This window comes from Amblyraja radiata, chromosome 10, assembly GCF_010909765.2.
Source record: "Amblyraja radiata isolate CabotCenter1 chromosome 10, sAmbRad1.1.pri, whole genome shotgun sequence".
Lineage (NCBI taxonomy): Eukaryota > Metazoa > Chordata > Chondrichthyes > Rajiformes > Rajidae > Amblyraja > Amblyraja radiata.
In genome coordinates, this window is record NC_045965.1 from 34,686,723 (window position 1) to 34,708,784 (window position 22,062).

The 22,062-nt window shown below is 41.5% G+C and overlaps 1 protein-coding gene across 1 annotated transcript in view; it reads right to left on the bottom strand.

The window, feature by feature from the left end:
• Positions 1–22,062, bottom strand: part of LOC116977779 (FRAS1-related extracellular matrix protein 1-like) — a 161,810-nt gene that overhangs the window by 74,110 nt on the left and 65,638 nt on the right. The window contains exons 13-17 of the mRNA XM_033028527.1: positions 16,392–16,559; positions 15,491–15,699; positions 12,793–12,886; positions 9,647–9,899; positions 5,208–5,402 (exon numbers count right to left, since the gene is read on the bottom strand). Of these exons, the coding sequence (XP_032884418.1) occupies positions 5,208–5,402; positions 9,647–9,899; positions 12,793–12,886; positions 15,491–15,699; positions 16,392–16,559 (919 nt within the window). The remainder of the gene's footprint in view (positions 1–5,207; positions 5,403–9,646; positions 9,900–12,792; positions 12,887–15,490; positions 15,700–16,391; positions 16,560–22,062) is intronic.

Below are 22,062 nucleotides of genomic sequence, written 5' to 3' on the forward strand. Positions count from 1 at the left end.
CCCGAGTTTGCCCTGATTCGAAATCGGAGATTTACGGTAATGGCCACTCATCGGTACTCGGATCTCTCGTGGACATTTTTCAACATGTTGAAAAATCTTCACGAGTCTTCCCGTGCTTACCTGCTGTTAGCGAGTCTTCCCGAGTACCTGCCGTTAGCGATACGAGCCGCTAAGAACTCATACTGTGGGACAGGGCTTTAGGGCTGTAACGTAACAAAATGTGGAAAAAGTGAAAGGGTCTGAATACTTTCTGAATGCACTGTACTTTGCTCATCATTTAGGCATGGGAGACAATTTGGAGGGATAACAATTTTAAAAACTAGATGCTCAAATGTAAGGGAAACTATTTGCAGTGTATTACAAATGTATTCTTTCATTAGAATATACTTAATACTATTACTTTGAGAAAGGATAATATTTAATTGATATTCCTGAAACTGCTTAATAAAGTTTAATTAAATCTACACAACACTGTAGCTTTATGAATTTTTGTGACACCCCGTTTCTTTAACTTTATATTCATATCTATTTACCTAAGTCAAAAACTGCATGTGGGTGATTGCCTACAGCTCCCATATGGGGTTCAGCATCTGTGTTTGGTAGATACAATACTTCCAGATTCTTCACTGAACATAGTGGAATTGAAAATTACCCACACGCATTCATATTTCCTGTGACTACACAGTCTAGCAGATGATTGCTCTGTCATCAATGACCTTGATCAGCTTTCTGCATGAATGCAGTTTCAACGTCCCTTGTTCATACCAGTTATTACATTCTCCTTAATGATATGACTAAATCACATTTCGGAAGTGCTGCTACTCTATATGTCACTACCCAAGATGGATACAAGTAGAATTTTATGTTAAATCCACAGCTAAATAATAATTTATTAGTTTAACGTATTCCATTTTAACAATTCATCATAATATCCCCTTGCATAGCATATTCTTGGTAAATATTTGATTTTGTCGTACAGTATTAAGAATGAAGCATTTCCAACTATTTAGGACTGGTACCAGCATTAAAAATCCACTCATTGGGCACAGATTTGTTTAAAATCAAAGTTCCCTGTATCATGCAGTATTGCAAGAATCATATTATATAGTTTAGTTTAGTTTAGTTTAGAGATACAGCGCGGCAACAGGCCCATCGACCAGCGATCCCCGTATCCTACACACACTAGGGACAAATTGCACATACACTAAGCCAATTAACCTGCATACCTCCACGCCTTCGGAGTGTGGGAGGAAACTGAAGATCACGGAGAAAACCTACACGAAACGTTCAAACTTCATACAGACAGCACCCATGGTCAGGATCGAAACCCGGGTGCAAGCCTGTAAGGCAGCAACTATACCATTGCGCCACTGTGCCACCCTTTATAGTCCATACATTATAATTATTGGATTGTACAAAACCTGGATATAATTGCATTAAATGTAATTCATCTGAGAATAATTTCAATCCCATAGGAAGCAAGAAGTTACAAAATTAAAGATACCACTTAACCAAATCTTTAGTCTGAAAAAGACAACGTTAATGTTAATCCATCAGGGCAGAAGAAGCTAGATGCATGTTAACCAAACTGTCACTGTAAGGCATTCGATTATATATATATATATACATATACATATACATATACATATATACACATATACATATACTAGACTAAGTGGGACCCGTTGGGTCCCAGCATCACACAGGAGGGCTGGTCATCCAACGCAATATTCCACCTCTCCACCAATTCTAATATTAGTGGCCAGTTGGGGGGGGGGGGGGTGGTGGGGCGGGGGGGCTTTCTGGAGCGCTAGTATGGGTGTTGTGGACTGAAGGGACTGGTTTCCAGAGGGCTAGTAGGCAAATTGTGCGTCAAATGGATTCTTGGGCTGGCGTCTCAGTCAATCAAGCCTGTTGTGCTGGCAACTCACTCACTCACGGCTGGTGGGCTGGTAGTTGACTCACGGCTAATCCTTGAAATTCTATTTCAAGCAGGGTATAAGGCCACCAAATTCAAGTGCAGTTTCTTACCAATTCTAGCAGGGTGCAAGGCCACCAAATTCAAGTGCAGTTTCATACCATTTCTAGCAGGGTGCAAGGCCACCAAATTCAAGTGCAGTTTCATACCATTTGAAGTAGGGTGCAAAGCCACTAAAGACAGCGAGTCGTGACCTCTCCCTCCTCCATCTTGCAGAGACTGAGCCACACCCACATTTCCGGGTTTTATAATCCCCCCCCCCCCCCCCCCCACACTGGAAAAGGTGTGGCTTTCATGGAGTGGTTGACAGGAGAGAGATTCTCAACATTTAAAAAAAAACTAATAACACTTATTTTTAATTGATGGGAAGAATTCCCTGCACCTGCTCAGTGGAGGGGGACTGAGTAAGATGGCCAAAAATCACAGCCGTATGTGGTAGCGTTTTATCTAAAATTAATATAAAGTGCAAACAGGAAGTAAGTGCATTTACAATAGTGCCTTTTAACTTCAAGCCAAAGCACCCAAGCCACCGTTTGCAGTAAGTAATGTATTTCAACTTCATACCACCATTTGCAGTAAGTGGTATCTTTCAACTTCAAGCCACACCCAAGCCATCATTTGCAGGAAGTAGTGCCTTTCAACTTCAAATCTCCCAAGCCACCATTTGCAGTAAGTAGTGCCTTTCAACTTCATGCCACCATTTGCAGTAAGTAATGCCTTTCAACTTCAAGCCAAAGCTACCAAGCCACCATTCGCAGTAATAGTGCCTTTCAACTTAAAGCCAAAGCACCCGCCACCATTTGCAGTAAGTAGTGCCTTTCAACTTCATGCCACCATTTGCAGTAAGTAGTGCCTTTCAACTTCATGCCACCATTTGCAGTAAGTAGTGCCTTTCAACTTCAAGCCAAAGCAACCAAGCCACCATTTGCAGTAATAGTGCCTTTCAACTTCAAACCAAAGCTCCCAAGCCACCATTTGCAGTAAGTAGTGCTTTCAACTTCGCCAAAGCACCCAAGCCACCATTTGCAGTAAGTAGTGCCTTTCAACCCATGCCACCATTTGCAGTAAGTACTGCCTTTCAACTTCAAGCCATTGCACCCAAGCCACCATTTGCAGTAAGTACTGCCTTTCAACTGCAAACCAAAGCACCCAAGCCACCATTTGCAGTAAGTAGTGCTTTCAACTTCAAGCCATTGCACCCAAGCCACCATTTGCAGTAAGTACTGCCTTTCAACTGCAAACCAAAGCACCCAAGCCACCATTTGCAGTAAGTAGTGCTTTCAACTTCAAGCCAAAACACCCAAGCCACCATTTGCAGTAAGTAGTGTCTTTCAACTTCATGCCACCATTTGCAGTAAGTAGTGCCTTTCAACTTCAAGCCAAAATTTGCAGTAAGTAGTGCCTTTCAACTTCAGGCCAATGCACCCACGCACCCCATTTGCAGTAAGTAGTGCCTTTCAACTTCAAGCCACACCCAAGCCATAATTTGCAGGAAGTAGTGCCTTTCAACTTCAAGTCAAAGCTACCAATCCACCATTTGCAGTAAGTAGTGCCTTTCAACTTCAAGCCATACCCAAGCCACCATTTGCAGTAAGTAGTGCCTTTCAACTGCATGCCACCATTTGCAGTAAGTGGTGTCTTTCAACTTCAAGCCACACCCAAGCCACCATTTGCAGTAAGTAGTGCCTTTCAACTTCAAGTCAAAGCTCCCAAGCCACCATTTGCAGTAAGTAGTGCCTTTCAACTTCAAGCCAAAGCAACCAAGCCACCATTTGCAGTAAGTAGTGCCTTTCAACTTCAAGCCAAAGCAACTAAGCCACCATTTGCAGTAAGTAGTGCCTTTCAACTTCAAGCCAAAGCCACCATTTGCAGTAATAGTGCCTTTCAACTTCAAGCCAAAGCTCCCAAGCCACCATTTGCAGTAAGTAGTGCCTTTCAACTTTATGCCACCATTTGCAGTAAGTAGTGCCTTTCAATTTCAAGACACACCCAAGCCAAGCCAGCTTTAGAACCGATAGACATATTTTTGCAAGCTTTAGAACCAATAGACATATTTTTGCAAGCTTAGAACCAATAGATACATTTTTGCAAGCTTTAGAACCAATAGAGACATTTTTGCAAGCTTTAGAACCAATAGAGACACCTTTTGCAAGCTTTAGAACCAATAGAGACACCTTTTGCAAGCTTTAGAACCAATAGAGACACTTTTTGCAAGCTTTAGAACCAATAGAGACACTTTTTGCAAGCTTTAGAACCAATAGACATTGTTTGCAAGCTTTAGAACCAATAGACACTTTTTTGCCAGCTTTAGAACCAATAGACATTTTTTGCAAGCTTTAGAACCAATAGAGACACTTTTTGCAAGCTTTATAACCAATAGACATTTTTTGAAAGCTTTAGAACCAATAGACATTTTTTTGCAAGCTTTAGAACCAATAGACAATTTTTGCAAGTTTAGAACCAATAGACACTTTTTTTGCATGCTTTAGAACCAATAGACACATTCTGCAAGCATTTTAGAACCACTAAGGGCACTTACATTTGAGTAGACATGTGTTCAGTGTTATTCACAGCTCAGAGAAACGTGACCCTCTGCCTTCCTCCATCTTGAAGAGTGAGTGAGGCACACCACTTCCTGGTTTTATAGTTCCTCCCCCCCTGCCGCCAGCGGGGGCAGCAGAGAGAATGGGGAATTTTGTAAAAACATTAATATCTCTGTCATTTTTAATCGACGGGAAAAATCCTCGGTACACATGCGGCGGATGGGGACTCTGAGCAAGGTGGCCAAAATTGACGGCCGTAGGTGGCGGCGTTCTCTCGGAAATCGCAGCACAGATGGCCAAAACCGGTCAAGAACAGACTTTTAGTAATATAGATAGATATATATATATTTTGATTTCGAATATGGGTTGGTAAATGCAGTTTGATAAGTGTTCATGGTGCATCATGCTAATTGTGTCATTGTGTCATTGTGTTTATTTTAAACCAACTAATGAAATAAGGTGGGGGGGCAGATTTAAAAAGGTGAATTTAACGATCACCTCAGAAAATACTTTGCACAAAAGATCACACACAGAATATTCCTTGGAATAATTAAAAATTAAATGACACAATGACGACGACAGTGTTACTTTTCTATTTCTCTAACACATTGCCCATTTTTTTTAACAACACCAAAAAAATCTCCGATCATCAGATATTTAACAGATATACAATATTGTTGACTAACCAACTTTAATTGTAGGAGGTTGATTGTTGACTGGCATTACAGTGATGTTAAGATCGTAGATAGGAAGAGAGCCATGAAGTGGCACTGGTGGTGGGAGAGGTCCATCATAACAGCAACCATCCACTCTGCCACCTTCCGCATCAGATACAATTATTGTTACAATGTCCATGCAAGGTCTGTATCCTATTTCACCACCTAGAATGAAGAAAAGGTGATGAATGCTTGATTGATATCATGGTGGGTCAATATTCTCATCAAATCCAGCACCCAGCTACTTCTGAGTAAGTTTTGCATCTCCCATTCGTCAACATATTATGCTGCATTATGTTGGCTGTGGTTAACCATTTCACCATTCACAGACTGGACATACTTCAAGTCTGGCCAAGTTGAGTTCATTGAGTCTTCTACATCTTGCCCACGTTCACACACGTAGGCGGGTGCCACAGGCAGTGATTCCAGGTGACAGGGCTGAGTCCAGCTCGATTTGTTCCATTATTCAGAACACACAACAGGAAATAGATCTGCACATAAAGTATGTAGTGTAGAATTATGTGATGTAGTAGCACATTTAAAAAGCTGCTCCTGTGTTTTAAAGGCAGCCTTGTAGATTTTGATGATTTGCATGTTGCTGCAGGCAAACATGAGCGAGGCAAAATGAAAATATCACTGCAGAGTAATAGAAACCTGCAGTCATCCTGAGGAAAATGCATCTGAGATGCTTTGCCATCATCAGGGCAGAGGGCCAATCTGTGCAAAACCCCTTACTTGCAGGGAAAGTGAACTCAGTTTCTTAATTTAGTAACTTTACTAAATGTTTCCCTGAGATAACCTCTTGACGTAGCACTCTGAGGAGTGGACAAAATTCCAGAGTAATATCTTTCCAAACAAAATGAGGTGCTTTAGGAGCATGTTTACATTTTAGAAAAAGAAAAATGAGACATTCATGCAAACAAAATGTAAAATGGAAGAAGTATTACATGAGAAAACACCAAAAATGCAATTATTTCCAGAAAATGCAATTATTTCCAGAAAGGACAGACTAAAGGAAGTTAAATTGCAAAAGGAGGAATGCACTTCCTTAATTTAATTAACTCAATGCCAATTAGTAGTTTAGATAAATGCGTGTGCATATTTAAGAACTGCACATATCATGTGGCGTGAATTTATTACTTACCTGAGTGAAAAAAAAGAGCCTACAGACACAACATAGTCGTTGAGATTGGGTGTTGCTGTTGAAGCAAGTGGCAGGGTAATAATCAAGTGTGAAATAACTAAGAATAGGATTATCTCGGTACAGCTGCAGCGATGGCAGGTGATGGCCTTGGTGCAATGGTTGACAAGCATGTTATATAGAATTCTCAGTCATTTGCCCTGTACAGTGGTGGTGTTCCTGACAGCTAATGATATCACTGTGGTCCCAAGAGTGGATACAGGGCCGGACCATTGCTGGGCAGAATATGGGTCAGGAGACACTGCATGTTTAAAAAAGAGCAGAGGACACATTGTAATAGGAGGAGATAATCCATTAGATTTGAGGACACCTGGGTTGTATATATGATGTTAAATAAAACTTTTTTGCAGTTATGAACTGCTCAGAGCTAAAGAAAACCTATAGATTAAACATATACTGTATAACTGAGTATTCAGATGGAAGTATTGAATGTAAATCATTTCTGAGGGAGTAATATATGCACATACATGGGGAGCCAACCTCCTGGCCCAAACTTCCTTTCAATCCCCAGCTACCGATCCTCATTTAATCCCACCATGAAGCTCCTGATCCAAATCTTTCTCGCCTAACAATCCTCATCTCTGACAGAACCCCTCCAGCAAACTTCTGACTTCCAATGATCAGCCCCCTAGAGTTTCTGATTTTCTCAGTAGTTTTAGGAAGCCGAGCATGCAAAAGAAAAATATTTCCTTGTGTAATGACTATTCAGAACAGCATGATGTTTTCGGCTCTTGCACTAGTGGTGGCGCTGCCCTGGCAGCAGCGGCTCACCTGCAGTCCGTTTGTTTTTGCTTTTTTTTGTGTTGTTTATTTCGTTTTGGCTAGTCCAGTTTTTGTTTTTTTAGTTTGTGTTTTGGGGGGGGGGGGGTTGAAACGGGGCTTGCTGTCTCTCCCTGCGGGGGAATGCGACTTTTTTGTCGTATTCCCCTTCTCTGCCTCCGTCTGCGCTGAGGCCTAATGGCGGAGCTGGCGACCTCGAGGCTCAGGAGGCAGAGCCCGCCAGGACTCACCCTGGGCTCGTCGTGAGGACGGCCCGGCTCGGGGCTGGAACAGGGCTTCCGTGAGGGGCTGTGACGCTCCCGTGAGGACGGCCGGCCCGAGGAAGGAACGGTGCTCCCGTCGGAGTGGCCGAGCTCGGGGAGGTGCAGCGCTCCTAGCCCGAGGGAGGAGCGGCGCCCGGTCGGGGCGGCCCAGCCCGAGGGAGGAGCGGCGCCCAGTCGGGGCGGCCCAGCCCGAGGGAGGAGCGGCGCCCAGTCGGGGCGGCCCAGCCCGAGGGAGGAGCGGTGCCCAGTCGGGGCGGCCCAGCCCGAGGGAGGAGCGGCGCCCGGTCGGGGCGGCCCAGCCCGAGGGAGAAGCGGCGGCCTGGCGTGAGGCTGTAACGGCACTCACGTGAGGGCGATCCGGCTCGGGGCTGGAACGATGCTCCGGTGGCTGGGACTGTGTTCTGGCGGCGGTGACCTGAGTCCGGGGTTCGCCCGCGGGCCAGCGGCTGTGTCAGCAGGACTGGTGGACGGCAGCTTCGACCACCCCGGGGCCGCCGTGTTTGAGCCGCGGGACTGTTTGCTACATCGCCCGGTGGGGTATCGCCTCAGCGCAGAGAGAGAAGAGGAGGGGAGAGACTGCAGCCCTAAGACTTTTGCCTCCATCACAGTGAGAAGGTGCTATGTGGACTCACTGTGGTGGATGTTAATATGTGTTTATTGTTGTTTTTTTATTGTATTGTATGTATGTATGACTGCAGGCACGAAATTTCGTTCAGACTTCGGTCTGAATGACAATAAAGGAAACCCTGTAACCCTGTAACCTGTAGTGATTCTTTGTAGTCGTGCGACCTCCAGTAAAATAGCTATTGGCCTTCTTCTCACCAAATTATTCCACTTCCAGGTACTAACTTTTTGAATCGGCACATTATAATATTCCAAGTTAGACACAAAAATGCTGGAGTAACTCAGCAGGACAGGCAGCATCTCTGGAGAGAGGGAACCGGTGATGTTTCAGGTCGAGACCCTTCTTCAGACTTTATAATATTATAAGTAATTGCAATATTCCAAATCTGAATTACCCTAAAGCAGAGAAGAAAAACAGAAAATAGTTTAAATACTCACAGATCAGGCATATCTGTAGAGGCAGAAATAGTTAATGTTTCAGGTCAATGATTTTTTCATCAGAAAAGAGTACCTGCAGGTTCTGTTGAACGATCATTGGCCTGAAATATTATCTCCAATTCTTTTTCACTAGATAGTACCTGACATAGAAACATAGAAAAATAGATGCAGGAGTAGGTCATTCGCCCCTTTGAGCCAGCACTGGCATTGAATATGATCATGGCTGATTATCTAAAATCAGTTCCTGCTTTTTCCCCATATCCCTTGATTCCTTTAGCCCTAAGAGCTAAATCTAACTCCCTCTTGAAAACATCCAGTGAATTGGCCTCTGCTGTCTTCTGTGGCAAAAAAAATCCACAGATTTCTAGGTGAAAAGGTTTTTCCTCATCTCAGTCCTAAATGGCCTACCCCTTATTCTTAAACAGTGACTCCTGGTTTTGGCCTCCCCAATATCGGGAACATTTTTCCTGCATCTAGCCTGTCCAATACTTTAAGAAGTTTTATATGTTTCTCTGTTTCTTCAATGTTTCCAAAATTTTTGTTTTCATTTCAGATTATGCTGATCTTGATTACATCTTTCCATTTGTTCTTTTACTTGCCACATCAATGTCCACAGTTGTATTGCAATATCAACCAATTTTCCTCTGAATATCCTCTGAATATGTTCTTTGTTGCTTGTTATCAGAGACCTTCCCTACTATCTTTTGCTCTCTTTTGTTTTCTCTGAATATTAATATGGTTTATATTACAGACTTTCTTGGTTCTGAAGATTAAACATAAATTGTTTCTCTCTCTGTAATTGCTGCCTGTATTACTGCATATGTCATGTAATATTAATATTTTAAGAAGGGTTGTCCAGGTGGTCCAGAGACTATTATACAAGATGTTTTGATTGATTGGCATCTGGTGCATGGCAGTATTTTGAATACTTTTCAGAGATGCAACTTCATTCAGTTCCTGGCTTTTGTTGTTAAAAAATTATGAACATTTTCAAAGAAAATGTCAATCACCATTTAGCTAGTAAATCTGTAAACCAAGCAGAATAATAGTTTCCAGCATCCTCCTAGTTAAGGATGAGAAGTTCCACAGTAAAAGGTTCTTACTAGTATGCATATAGAAAATTGATCCTTCGATGATATCCAGTTGTGAGAATTTGTCAACATTGACGTTGTTCCTTTGTACCACGCCATATGATGGTGAACGAGCAATCATGTACATCAGCTTCATATCATCACTGTCAGCATCGGAAGCATAGAGGTACTCCAAGGTAATCAGGACCCTTTCTCCCTCGAGACATTCCAGTCCAGATTTTAACTGTGGCTGAAGCTCTGGAGGCTCATCATTGATTGGTATGATCTTGGGGGGGAAAAAGAGTGAGTTCAGGTTTATCAAACATTGAGGACAGAATTGTCAATGTTTACAATTCTAACTCCCTTCCTCTCCATCCCACAAATATACTCAGCAAAAATGCACACACAATACACTCACCACAGTGCTAAAAAAATAAGGTAGATTTTGAATAGAACATAAAACCCTCTTGTTGTGCACCTTGTGTATATGCATATTTGTTCTGGGAGCTGTGCTAGAGACTAAAGTATATGTCTCATAATTTACAACAAAACAGGAAATGCTACTCGGGCATCATTCATGGGGAGAATCATTGGGCCCATGTCTCCATTTCATGAGCTTTCATCAGAACACATGTATGTTGGGGATCCTCATCTTATCTATAAGATGTGAGTGGTCCAGGATGCAAGTTTAGAGCAGCTCTTGATCATTCAATTGATTGGTAATTTCCTTCAAGACTTTACATTACTGGATGAAACATCTCAAACCAATGTGAGCTACTTAAAATCCATGCAGCATAGTCATAGCGTCATACAGTGTGGAAACACGACCTGCAACCCACCATGCCCACACCAAGCAACAGGTCCCATCTACACTAGTCACACCTGCCTGCATTTGGCCCATATCCCTCCAAACCAGTCCTTTCCACGTGCCTGACCAATTGTTTCTTAAATATTGCAATAGACGCTGCCTCAACTACCTCCTCTGGCAGCTCATTGCATACACCCACCACCCTTTGTGTGAAAGCATCACCCCTCAAATTCCGAGTAAATCTTTTGCCCTGCATCTTAAATCTATATCCTCTGGTTCTCGATTCCCATACTCTGGGCAAGAGACTCTGTGCTTCTACCCGATCTATTCCATTATCAGAATTTTTGCCTACCAAGCATAAATCTGCATCAACTTCAAATTCATAAGGACATCCGGACAAGAAATACTGTCAGTGAAGTCGGGTCAAGTGGAACTCACACATGTTCAAGCTAAGGCCATAAACACACACCCAGAATGTAGGGATCGTCATGGGTTCAGCACTGTAATCTGAAATATATTTCAGTAACTCCCACCCCCAAGTATCCTTCTCAGCAAAGCAATACTTCACCACATTTCATTCCTGATTTTGGCTGTCAAAAACAACACATTTAATAAAAATATCAGCATCATATTTAATAATTTTTAGGGATAAATGTTAATTACTCCCATTTGAAACGCTTTAAGGATTCTCAGGAGATGTGTTTCCTTGCTTTCTGTGAATAAAAGTCTTCCTGTAATTTAATATCAACTGCACTTGCAGATGGTTGGCACAGAAAATCTCACATATGTTGCTTGACTTATTGGAAGATTCATGATGCCTTCTCTCCAACATCTCCACACAATCCTCAAGCTCAACATCAATAAACCTCCATCTGAAAACACCAATCTATATGAAATAAGGTCCATCTGAAATATTGGCCACACAGGACCCAGACTAGAACTAGATTGGGTCTCTTGCCCAAAGTAGGGGAATCGAGAAGCAGAGGACATAGGTTCAAGATGAAGGGGGAAAGAATTAATAGGATTTTTTCACACAAAGGGTGGTGGGTGTATGAAACAAGCTGTCAGAGGAGGTAGTTAAGGCAGGATCTATTAACAGGGGCCAGTGTTAGGTACTCATCACATGTCCAAATTCACCTAATGAATAAGGTGGAAAATAAATATTTCTTCTTTCTGCTTCACAATGTACCAAGCTGACATACTGCAACAAGGATCCTACTAATCACAAATATTGGATAATAAACAACAAACCATTTTGAATACTGCAAGATCCTGAAAAAAACCCAATGAGACAGCAATCAACTATTTCTGAAACACCATTTTCCTACTACAACATCTCCTTTTCTCAGTTTCTCCTCCCACTTGCCTGGTTTCAGAAAAGACCCAGAGAGGTCATCCTTTGCTCACACCTTAAACTGAAGAATTTCTGAAATGATGGTGCACGAGATTACCAAGCAATATCCTAACATAGCCTGATTCTAATTCCATGCACTTATCATCATTAATTAGTAGAATTTAATCACAAAAAGTAATTTTCTTCTCCTTAGTCTGGGAACTGAAGTTTTTTCAACTGCTTAATCAACCTGTTAACACATAAACTTAACTTTCAGGACTGTTAGGCAGTTGAAATTAGACTTAAACTTTCTTCAGATTAACAAGGTGTTTTCTATATATTTAATCCTGATTGTTACACAAAAATGTAGTACACATTAATCATCTAATTAAAATTTAACTTTTACATTGGTTAGGCCCCCAAAATTTATATCTATGAATTGTCTGGGCTTCAGATTATAAAATAAAAATACAATGCTGGACTGATAACAGAACTGAGGGATTATAAAAATAAATTGAGGAGTTTTCAACAATATGCACTAGGTTAATGAGATCAAGTGAGGGGTTTAAACAGGATCTTGCAGACAAGACAAGAAACGGGGGGTTGTAAATACAAGCCAATGATCACTCCATACATAGTGTGGCTAGAAGATGAAACTGACTTCCACTGGAAGCAGCTGAAGTGAGCAATATAAATACATCTAAGATGGAACAGATGAGGGGAAAAAATAGAATGGTTTATGATAATTTTGATTAAATAGTCTGATAAAAAAATTAACATGAAACAAAAATGCTTCATTAACCCATTGGCTCAGAGAGTCAATTCCTGTGTTGTAAATATCTTGTAATTAAAACACATACTGCTAAATCCTTCACTAAAATATTTTGAGCACTGTAGTGTCAGGTTGGAACAAAATATTAAACTATGTATCTGACAATATGTTTGTCGGAATCAAATGCCAGTTCAGTGTTGTGCATCTGATTTCATGGATTCCTGTCATATGTCACAATTTATAACAACACTTTCCTTTCTCCTTACCTTCACTCTCAGCACCCCATCTGCAGTGTTAAATCCATCTGTGGCTGTAAATATGACTAAATCATTCAGTGTCTCTGAATCATCGTGTTTGTACCTGTGAACAGAGTAGATATAATGCCATAACTCTAACCAACACAAAGGAAGTACTATACAGTAGTTTAAATGTTTCTTTCACATCAAAGGATAGGTTTAAGTTACATCGATATCTTAAAATTTCTAACAAGGATATACATTAATATTTTTATTATTTTGTACAAATGTTCTTTAGAAAGTACTTTCCAATCTAAGCACAGCTTAGCCCATCATCTTCAGAAGATGCAGTACTTAAACGTGGCCATAACAGAACTGTGATCCTCTTCAACAGTCATGTATTTGGTAAGTGGGAGCCAATTTGCATCCACCTTAAAGACACTTAATACCACATCTGAAAGTTGGCATGGAGTGATGATACAGTATGATGATGCAGATGACCCAGATGATGTGTTATGGACAGAGGATGGAAACGATTATCTGAATGAGGGACATGTGACAACAGACGGCGAGCAGTTCTACGATCGAAACTTTGTTTCTGCACCTGCAAAAGGACTGCCAATGGGGCTGGTGCCGATAATGAAGACCTCTGTAAAGTCTGTTGACAAACCAGTGCTGGTTGAGTCGTCGCCTGCTAAGAAACTCCCAATGGAGGCCGTGCCTGTGGCAACATCTCCTGTGAGGGGCACGGCTGAAAGCCTGTACCGTACGCGTGCAGGACGGGTCAGCAAGCCTGTGGCTAGATACGGGGATTATGTCTAGATGCAGAACTTGGACACTAATTAACTATAACTGACATTACTTATATTACTTGCAATATATTGTCCATTGCTTTAATGTAGATGATAGTTAATTTTATAGCTTTATATACATATTACTTCAGCATGCTTTATGTTTGCCCTCTGGGCAAAAGCTAAGAAGGGGGATGTAGATCAAACAGTATTGCTGATTTGATCCATGTCTGGTTTTGCTACTGACCTGATTATTAATCCAAGGTACAATAATCCAATGGATTATTAATCCATGTAGGTTTCCACACTACCACCTGGTGGCATGCGGGCAGCCATGTTAGTTAGTTCAACTTACGACTCCAAGCCTACAGTACTCATTTTGATGGTCTCTGTATGTATTCTAATTAAAGTACTTGTTATGATATATAATGATTCTGTATCAATAGCACTTTGCACAACAGGTACCATGGTACAATGAAAAGCTTTTGTTTGCAAGCTATCCAATCAAGTCAGATAATATTACACATGAATGCAATCAAGCCAAACTCAATTGCGAAAGATAGAGCAAGTAGAAAGATATAGAGTAATGAGAAAGATACAGTGCAGAATATAGTTCTCAGCATTGTTGCATAACAGTTCCAGAGAAAAAGCTCAATGTTCACAATGAGATAGGTTGGAATAATTGGGACTGTACACTAGCTTAACCCTAATTTAACCTTTCTCATACATTTTCCTGTACTTTATAAAAGTGACAAATGTACCATGGTGCTTTACAGGAGCCACATTAGAAGATATTAGTGCATTTAATCAAAGGCTTGTTCAAAGGTCTGTGTTATTAAGTGAATCTTAAAGGAAGAATGAGACCATAGAGGGCCTTTAAAAACAAAGAAGTAAGTTTCAAATTTGAAGAGTTATTTAACTCAGACCCAAAGTAGTTCTGTAAACGTATTGGAGCCAGCCAGAAGGATTAGGTTTCACTCCCCAGGGATGCTACTTGGAATGTGAGTACTTCCAGATTTTTCTGATACAGGTTTTCAGCACCCATAGTATTTTAAATTTGCATTGGAAATTTATGGTTTGGCAGTCCACAGGTTATACATCTAACCTTAACATGACATAAACATTTGTCATCGTTCGATCAGCTGAGAAGGTTGTTGGCTGCAACCTTCCCCCTATTGACGAACTGTACACTGCAAGGGCCAGGAAGCGTGTGGGTAAGATCATCTCTGACTCCTCTCACCCTTGCCACAAACTCTTTGTACTTCCCTATGGAAGGCGACTCCGGACTGTCAAAGCCGCCACAGCCAGACATAAAAACAGCTTTTTTCCAAGTGCAGTAGCTCTACTCAATAACCAAAAGTCTGTAGCCTCCTTTTGCTCTGGTATTTTATTTCATTCACAAGTTTAAACTTTAATGTTTTATTCTTATGGTTAATGTTTTATGTTTTATTCTTAATTCTTAATTGTTTACTGTATCTCGTGTTGTTACTTGCGAGCGTGGCACCAAGGCAAATTCCATGCATGTGTACATACTTGGCCAATAATCTTATTCATTCATTCATTCTGGATAGGAAGGAACTGCAGATGCTGGTTTAAACCAGAGATAGACACAAAAAGCTAGAGTAACTCAGCGGGACAGGCAGCACCTCTGGAGAGGTTAAGGATACAGGAAACTGGAGATATAGACGATGATGTAGAGAGATAAAGAACAATGAATGAAAGTTATGCAAAAAATAAATGATGATAAAGGAAACAGGCCATTGTTAGTTGTTTGTTGGGTGAAAACGAGAAGCTAATGCATCTTAGATGGGGGAGGGATGGAGAGAGAGGAAATGCAGAGGTTGCTGGTCGTTAGGTGAAAACAAGAAACTATTCTGGAAGCAGTTAATGGAACTGTATTTAATTTTACAAGAGCAAGTAATAAATAAATTGTTCACCTGACTTGAAATGATGTAAGGTCATCCAGTGAAAACATGTCACCCTCCAGCATGAAGGTTCCCTGCAACTCAATCTGTCCATGTTGTGGTTTTTGTTGTAGTTGGATTCGGAGATCCTCATCAATCGTATCCTTGTCTGTCACCATCAAATTGTCCCCAGTGATCAGGCAGCCTGAACCTTCTTCTGATTTTATTTCATTGGTGAAAATCTAACACAATAACCAACAAAAGTTCCATGTGCTTTGGAAAATGCAAGGACACGTCCAAATACAGAAAAGATGAATGCAGCTCCGCGGACAGATGCAAAAGGGGAAAACAGAAAGAAAAAAAAGCTGAGGCAAACATGAATATATACATCTGAAAGACATTATGCTTCGTCTACATTAACAGTTAGCTGCTAAACAGACACAATGACATGTTTGCTGTGTTTTTGCATATTGTTTAAAGGATATAAGGAGAGAGGCAAAGCAGCGCAGGAAAGGTTAGGCAAGTGTTCTGGTCTGTAGTCTTTGAAGACATTGAGAAAAGTGATGATTTTCAGCAGGGGAGTGAAGAGAGGGGGGGTAGCGATGCAGCATTGACTATCTAGAGAACAGGATCAACCCACATATGAATGAAGGATAATTAATGATCGAAGTGTTCAATTGTTTGTGGGGTTTTTTTTTTAAAGCTATGTATGTGTTTGAAATATATATTTAGGGCTTATGTTAAAGTAAATGTGACCATTCTGATGCATATAATCTGGAATGCTGGATCTCAAAATGGCCTTAAGGGCCTGGGTCTAAATAATTGTGCAGATGATGAAGAACAAATAGGAAAAACATTTTAAATAAAAAAGAATATGCTTCTTTAAGCCCCGATTCACATTAGTAACCAGTAGAGTGGCAGAACACTTCAATACCTCAGGTGGTAGGTTGTCCACAGGCATTATAGTTATGTTGAAGACAAGTCCAGTCAAGGAACCTCCATGCTGATCGTTGACAGAAAACACAAACTGCACCAACAGAGGATGAGGCCCAATATCCCCATGAGGAGGCATGTATGCTACTTTCATGTGGTTCACAGCATGCTGGAATATAAATTGAATAAGTTGAATCAAACACTGAAAACCTCATGAGAAAGAAAATTACTACCATGTCAGTAATTCTATATTCACTACATACTATATTTATAGTTCAGCATTCTACTGATAGGTGATACATATACAAGGTATATACATGATACATATATCATGTTCATGAATATTCCCATATGAAAGTTTCAGATGATTTATATTCCTTTATTTTGGTAAATCATCACAGTGGTGGTCATTTTGCCCATTTGCCAGAACCTTTCTGTCCTGGGCCTCCTCCATGGCCAGAGTGAGGCCCACCGTAAATTGGAGGAGCAGCACCTCATATTTCACTTGGGCAGTTTACACCCCAGCGGTATGAACATTGACTTCCCAATTTTATGTAGTCCCTGCTTTCTCCTCCCCTTCCCAGCTCTCCCTCAGCCCACTGTCTCCACCTCTTCCTTTCTTCTTCCCGCAACCCCCCCCGCCCCCCCCTCCCACCCTCACATCAGTCTGAAGAAGGGTCTCGACCCGAAACGTCGCCTATTTCCTTCGCTCCATAGATGCTGCTTCACCCGCTGAGTCTCTCCAGCATTTTTGCCTATCTGCAGAAAGGGTAAAATGTCTTTGGGCCAGAAATTAATTTTCTTAGCACAAGATTTTAAAGCACTACAAAAAGTAACTTGACCTAAAGTCCAACAACCATTGTACAGTCTCCCAAGCATATCTTGCACATAAACTTTGAGTGCATTTTAGGGGATAGCATAGACACTGACAAAAAATATCTGCAGCGAGTCCAAAGGTGGATTGACACCTAATCTTTCTGAATTCTCCTGCAACCAGACTTTTTCATCAGACATAGTGAAAAAACAATGTACTGTAGGAACTCAGTAGGTCAGATAGCATCTGTGAAGGGAAATGGACAGACAACGTTTCAGGTCCAGATCCTAAATGTCGTCATCTGTCCATTTCCCTCCACAGATGCTACCTAGTCTGCTGAGTTCCTCCAGCAATTTGGGTTTATTTTGCTCAAGATTCCAGCATCTGCAGTCTCTTATGTTTCTGACAAACATGATGCTCTGTATTCCTTCAGGCTGAATGTGAATAAGGGAAACCCTGATATGATTAACCCAAGGACTCCATAAGTTCTGGCTTGTCTTCTGCAGTGAAAACAGTAATCTCATTGTACAGCAGAAACAGCAGTTCTAATGGAAAGGCCCGATTTGATTGGTATTCAGGATGGACTCAATGGGCAGTTTCTGACAATGTGAGGAGCAACTGAGTTTCACTAATTAACCAGTGCCCACCTTGACTGGTAAGGTGCTGGCCCAGTCCACCTACTTGAATTGGTGCTTGAAGCTCAGAATTTTTACTCAAAAATGGAGCAAATCCATTGTTTCAGGCAAACAAATAAAAACTTGGAAGATGCCAGCTCTTCTGAAAAGTCAGGGCCATGAAGATCTGCAGCCAGCTGGCAACATCCCATGTGACAACTGTGTTGGACATGTTAATGTTCAGTCTATCACATTCCATTAAAAAAACATTTCTCAGGATTTGGCTTTGCTGCATTTGCTGCCAATCCCAAATTGCCCTTGAGAAGGTGGTGTTAGGCGGCTTACAACTGATTGGTTTGCTAGGCCGTGTCAGAGGAAATTTAAGATTCAATGACATGAGGTGGATTGTCATATATTGGCCAGGGACCAGGATAAGATTGCACCAGATAGGTTTTCACAACAATCTGCGGTTACCATTATTAACACAAGCTGTTGCATTTCCAAATGTCAGTTTATTAGCTGAATTAAAATTCCATATCTGCAGTGATGGTATTTGGATTCAAGTCTTTGGATTGTTTGCCCTGACCTCCTGTTTACTAGTTTGGCAATTTGATGCCTGTGTCTCCAATCTATCACTCTCCAACCTCTTGACATGGGATAAGACTTGCTGAGAATAGATAATTGAAAAGAAAATAATTTAACATCAGGCTGGGAAGTGTGCAGATGAAAATATATGCGTGCAAGTTCTAGGTTTTGTTATGAAGTGTCCACTGCCTCAGTGACAGAACTCTAGATAGGTGTTCTTTCTATTTGGTTTTCAAGCCATAGAGTCTTGTTTAACTTCATGTGTGTCTGCACTCCACACAAAAACAAATTAATTCTATGATTATTCCGCTCAAAGCAAAGTCCTCAAGACAGAACATTTTTACATAGCTTGGAATTTGTAAAAATGGGGCCAAACCATGATGCATTGCCCACTTGCCTTAGTCATCAAAACACAGGAAATATGAATGAACCAAAACAAAGATTAATTGACCACAAGAAACTTAAGGCATGTGGGCAAACTGGATCAAAATTAGCTTGGTGATAGGAAGCAGAGGGCAGTAATAGATCGGTGTTTGTCTCCCTGAAAGACTGTAACAAGTGATGTGCCACATGGATAAGTGCTGGGACATTTCTTATTTGTAATATATATAAATGACTTGGATGTAAAACTAGATTAGTAAGTCTGCAGACAAAACAAAAAATGCTGAAGTCATAGGTGGTGAAGAAAGGTGTCCAAGGATACAACAGAGCACAGATCAGCTAAAGAGTTGGGTGGAGTGATGGGAGATGGAATTTAATTCTGGCAAGTCTTGATAATGTGCTTTGGGAAGTCAGATTTTGGTAAGGCATTTGAAGTAAATGGCAGGGACCTTAGCAGTGTTGTGTAAGCAGGAACTGCAGATGCTGGTATATACAGAAAATAGACACAAAATGCTGGAATAACTCAGCGTGTCAGGCAGCATCTCTGGAGGAAAGGAATCCTTAGCAGTGTTGTTGTACAGAGGGACCTTAGGCTGCAGGTCCACAGCTCACTGAAAGTGGTGACAGGTAGATTGGGTAGTGAAACAAGCATTTAGTATGAGCTACTTAGTATACAGTAAGAGTCAGGACATCATGTTGCTGCTGTATCAAATGTTTATTAGACCACATTTGGATTGTGTAGAGTACCGATCACCACACAATAGGAAGGGTGTGGTAGCAATAGAAAGAGAGTGCAGGAAAGATTGATCAGCATGTTGAACAAATCACAAAGTGCTGAACGAACTCAGCAGGTCAGCAACATCTATGGACAGACTGGACATGGAACATTTTGGGTCATAGCCCTTCTTCCATTGGTCAGAAGAAAGGTCTCGACCTGAAACATTGTTTGTCCATTCCCTCCATTGATGCTGTCTCACTGAAATCCTCCAGCACTTTGTGTTTTACTCGGGATTCTCTTGCGTCTTCATCAGAATGGAATCGAATACTGCAGCTATAAGGGAAGTTGGAAAGGCTTGGTTTATTCTCATTCGACTGTAGGAGGCTGAGGAGTGACCTTATAAAGCTAGTAAAATTGTATAGATAGACAGAGGGTAGGGGAGTCTAGAATTAGAAGGTAGGGGAGTTAAAATTAGAGGGCACAGTTTAAGGTGAGAGGGGAGAACATTTTGAAGGAGATCTGAGGCATAATTGTTTATAAGAGGATAGTGGTTATGTGGAACAAGTTGGCAGAGGAGGTGGTGGTGGTGGTGGCAGATACAATTATAATATTTAAGGGGCATTTGGACAAGTATTTAGATAGGAAGTGTGTAAAGTGATACAAGCCTTGTGCAGGCAAATGGAACTAGCATACATCAGCATTACAGTTCGGCATAGACAAGATGGGATAATAGGGTCAATTTCTGTGCTTACAATTCCATGATCTCAATCTCATGCTGCTATCATGAACTTTGTGTAACTAAATATCTTTCAGAACAATCCATGCCCGAACATTTCCTGGAGATGTACACTGTAGGGACTTTGGCATCAGCTGGAGCTAGTCAATACCAAAAACGAATTTCAACAGCATCTTCAATATACACATAATGCTACCCGTGACCCAGTTCACTGTGAGATTGTATCATTGGGACATACCTAACTCTTGAGACTTTTGCATTTAAAGCAGAAAATCCACATCCACACCAACATTCATTCATACAGTCGTTGAAAGCCATTAGTTTTTAAGAAGGAACTGCAGATGCTGGAAAATTGAAGGTACACAAAAATGCTGGAGAAACTCAGCGGGTGCAGCAGCATCTAGGAGCGAAGGAAATAGGCAACGTTTCGGGCCAAAACCCTTCTTCAGACTGATGGGGGGTGGAGGGAGGGCGGGGAGAAGACAGGCAAAAGGAGGAGGAGGAGCCCGAGGGCTGAGGGAGAGATAGTAAGGAGAGGAGACAGCAAGGGCTGTGGTATCGAGTCTGGGTAAGGATGTGGTCATAGAGTTGGAGTGAAGGGGGAATCACAGAGGGGGAGCAGTTAGAGAGGAGGTTGTGAAACTTTCTCTGGACGGAGGAGGAGAACTTCTTCAAAGTAGGCATACCTTGAGGAGATTTCCTCCAACCCCTTCCCTCCAACTCTACACGAAAACACCTGCAGGACAGACAAGGGAAGAGATTGCACTTTCTTTTTGCCTTCCATCACAGTGAGGAATAAGGAGGAGTCCCTGTGGTGGATGTTTATGTTAAAATGTATTTTGTGTGTCTTGTTGCTTTTAATTGGTATGACTGTATGGCAAATCAAATTCCTCATATGTTGCAAAACATACTTGGCTGATAAAGTATGATTATGATTATGATTATGAGAGCCAGGGCATCAGTGAAACAGCCCCATGTCAAAGATGCCATTCTAACATCCCACACTGGGTTCTAGAGGCACATGGTCAGACTCTCCCACCTACGTAATGTGTTCAGACTGACCAACAACATTATGAAGACTAACAAAATGACCCAGGATGCTGCTGCACTACCATGAAGTAGTGGTGATAATGTGTTGCTGGATGTTGTTGTCAGCTTTACATATCGAGGCGCCACAATCCCCAGGAATCTGTCACTTGATGCTGAAATCAACATACACTTAGCAAAAGCTGCAATGATTCTCTCCAAGCTGAGCGAGAGTGTACACTAGACCAACAGCAAACTGGCAGAGAACACCACATTCCTTCATCCTTTGTACATTCCTCTACAGTGATTTGGTCCGACAAAAGACATGAAAAAAGGCTTAATATTCTCCATCTTTACTGCCACCAGTGCAAATTATGCATCTGCTGATAGGACATCCACAACCTAAGGGCTATCAGAGTATGCTAATATTGTCAGCAAACCTTTGATACTTATTCAATGACATTGGTAGTAGTTTGGCCACGTTTATTAGATGGATGGTATCTATATTCCCATGTACATTATTTTCAGGGTGAGATGGCCACTGCGTCACAACTTGTTGGATCTCCATACATCTGCTTCAACTAAATCTACGTGAGATAATGAAGCTACCAGCCATTGATATAGATGGCCAGTTGATAGGAGCTGATGAAGACCTCCAGATGCTGACTGTTCAGCAGGGCCTCTAATGATATGAGGCGAACTCAAGGTTCAATTGGCTTAATGGAGATCAAGAGGAAGCCAGTAAAATGTGCACCTTCTCAGTCCTGCCTTCATCTGCAGCAATGCAGCAGAGACTGC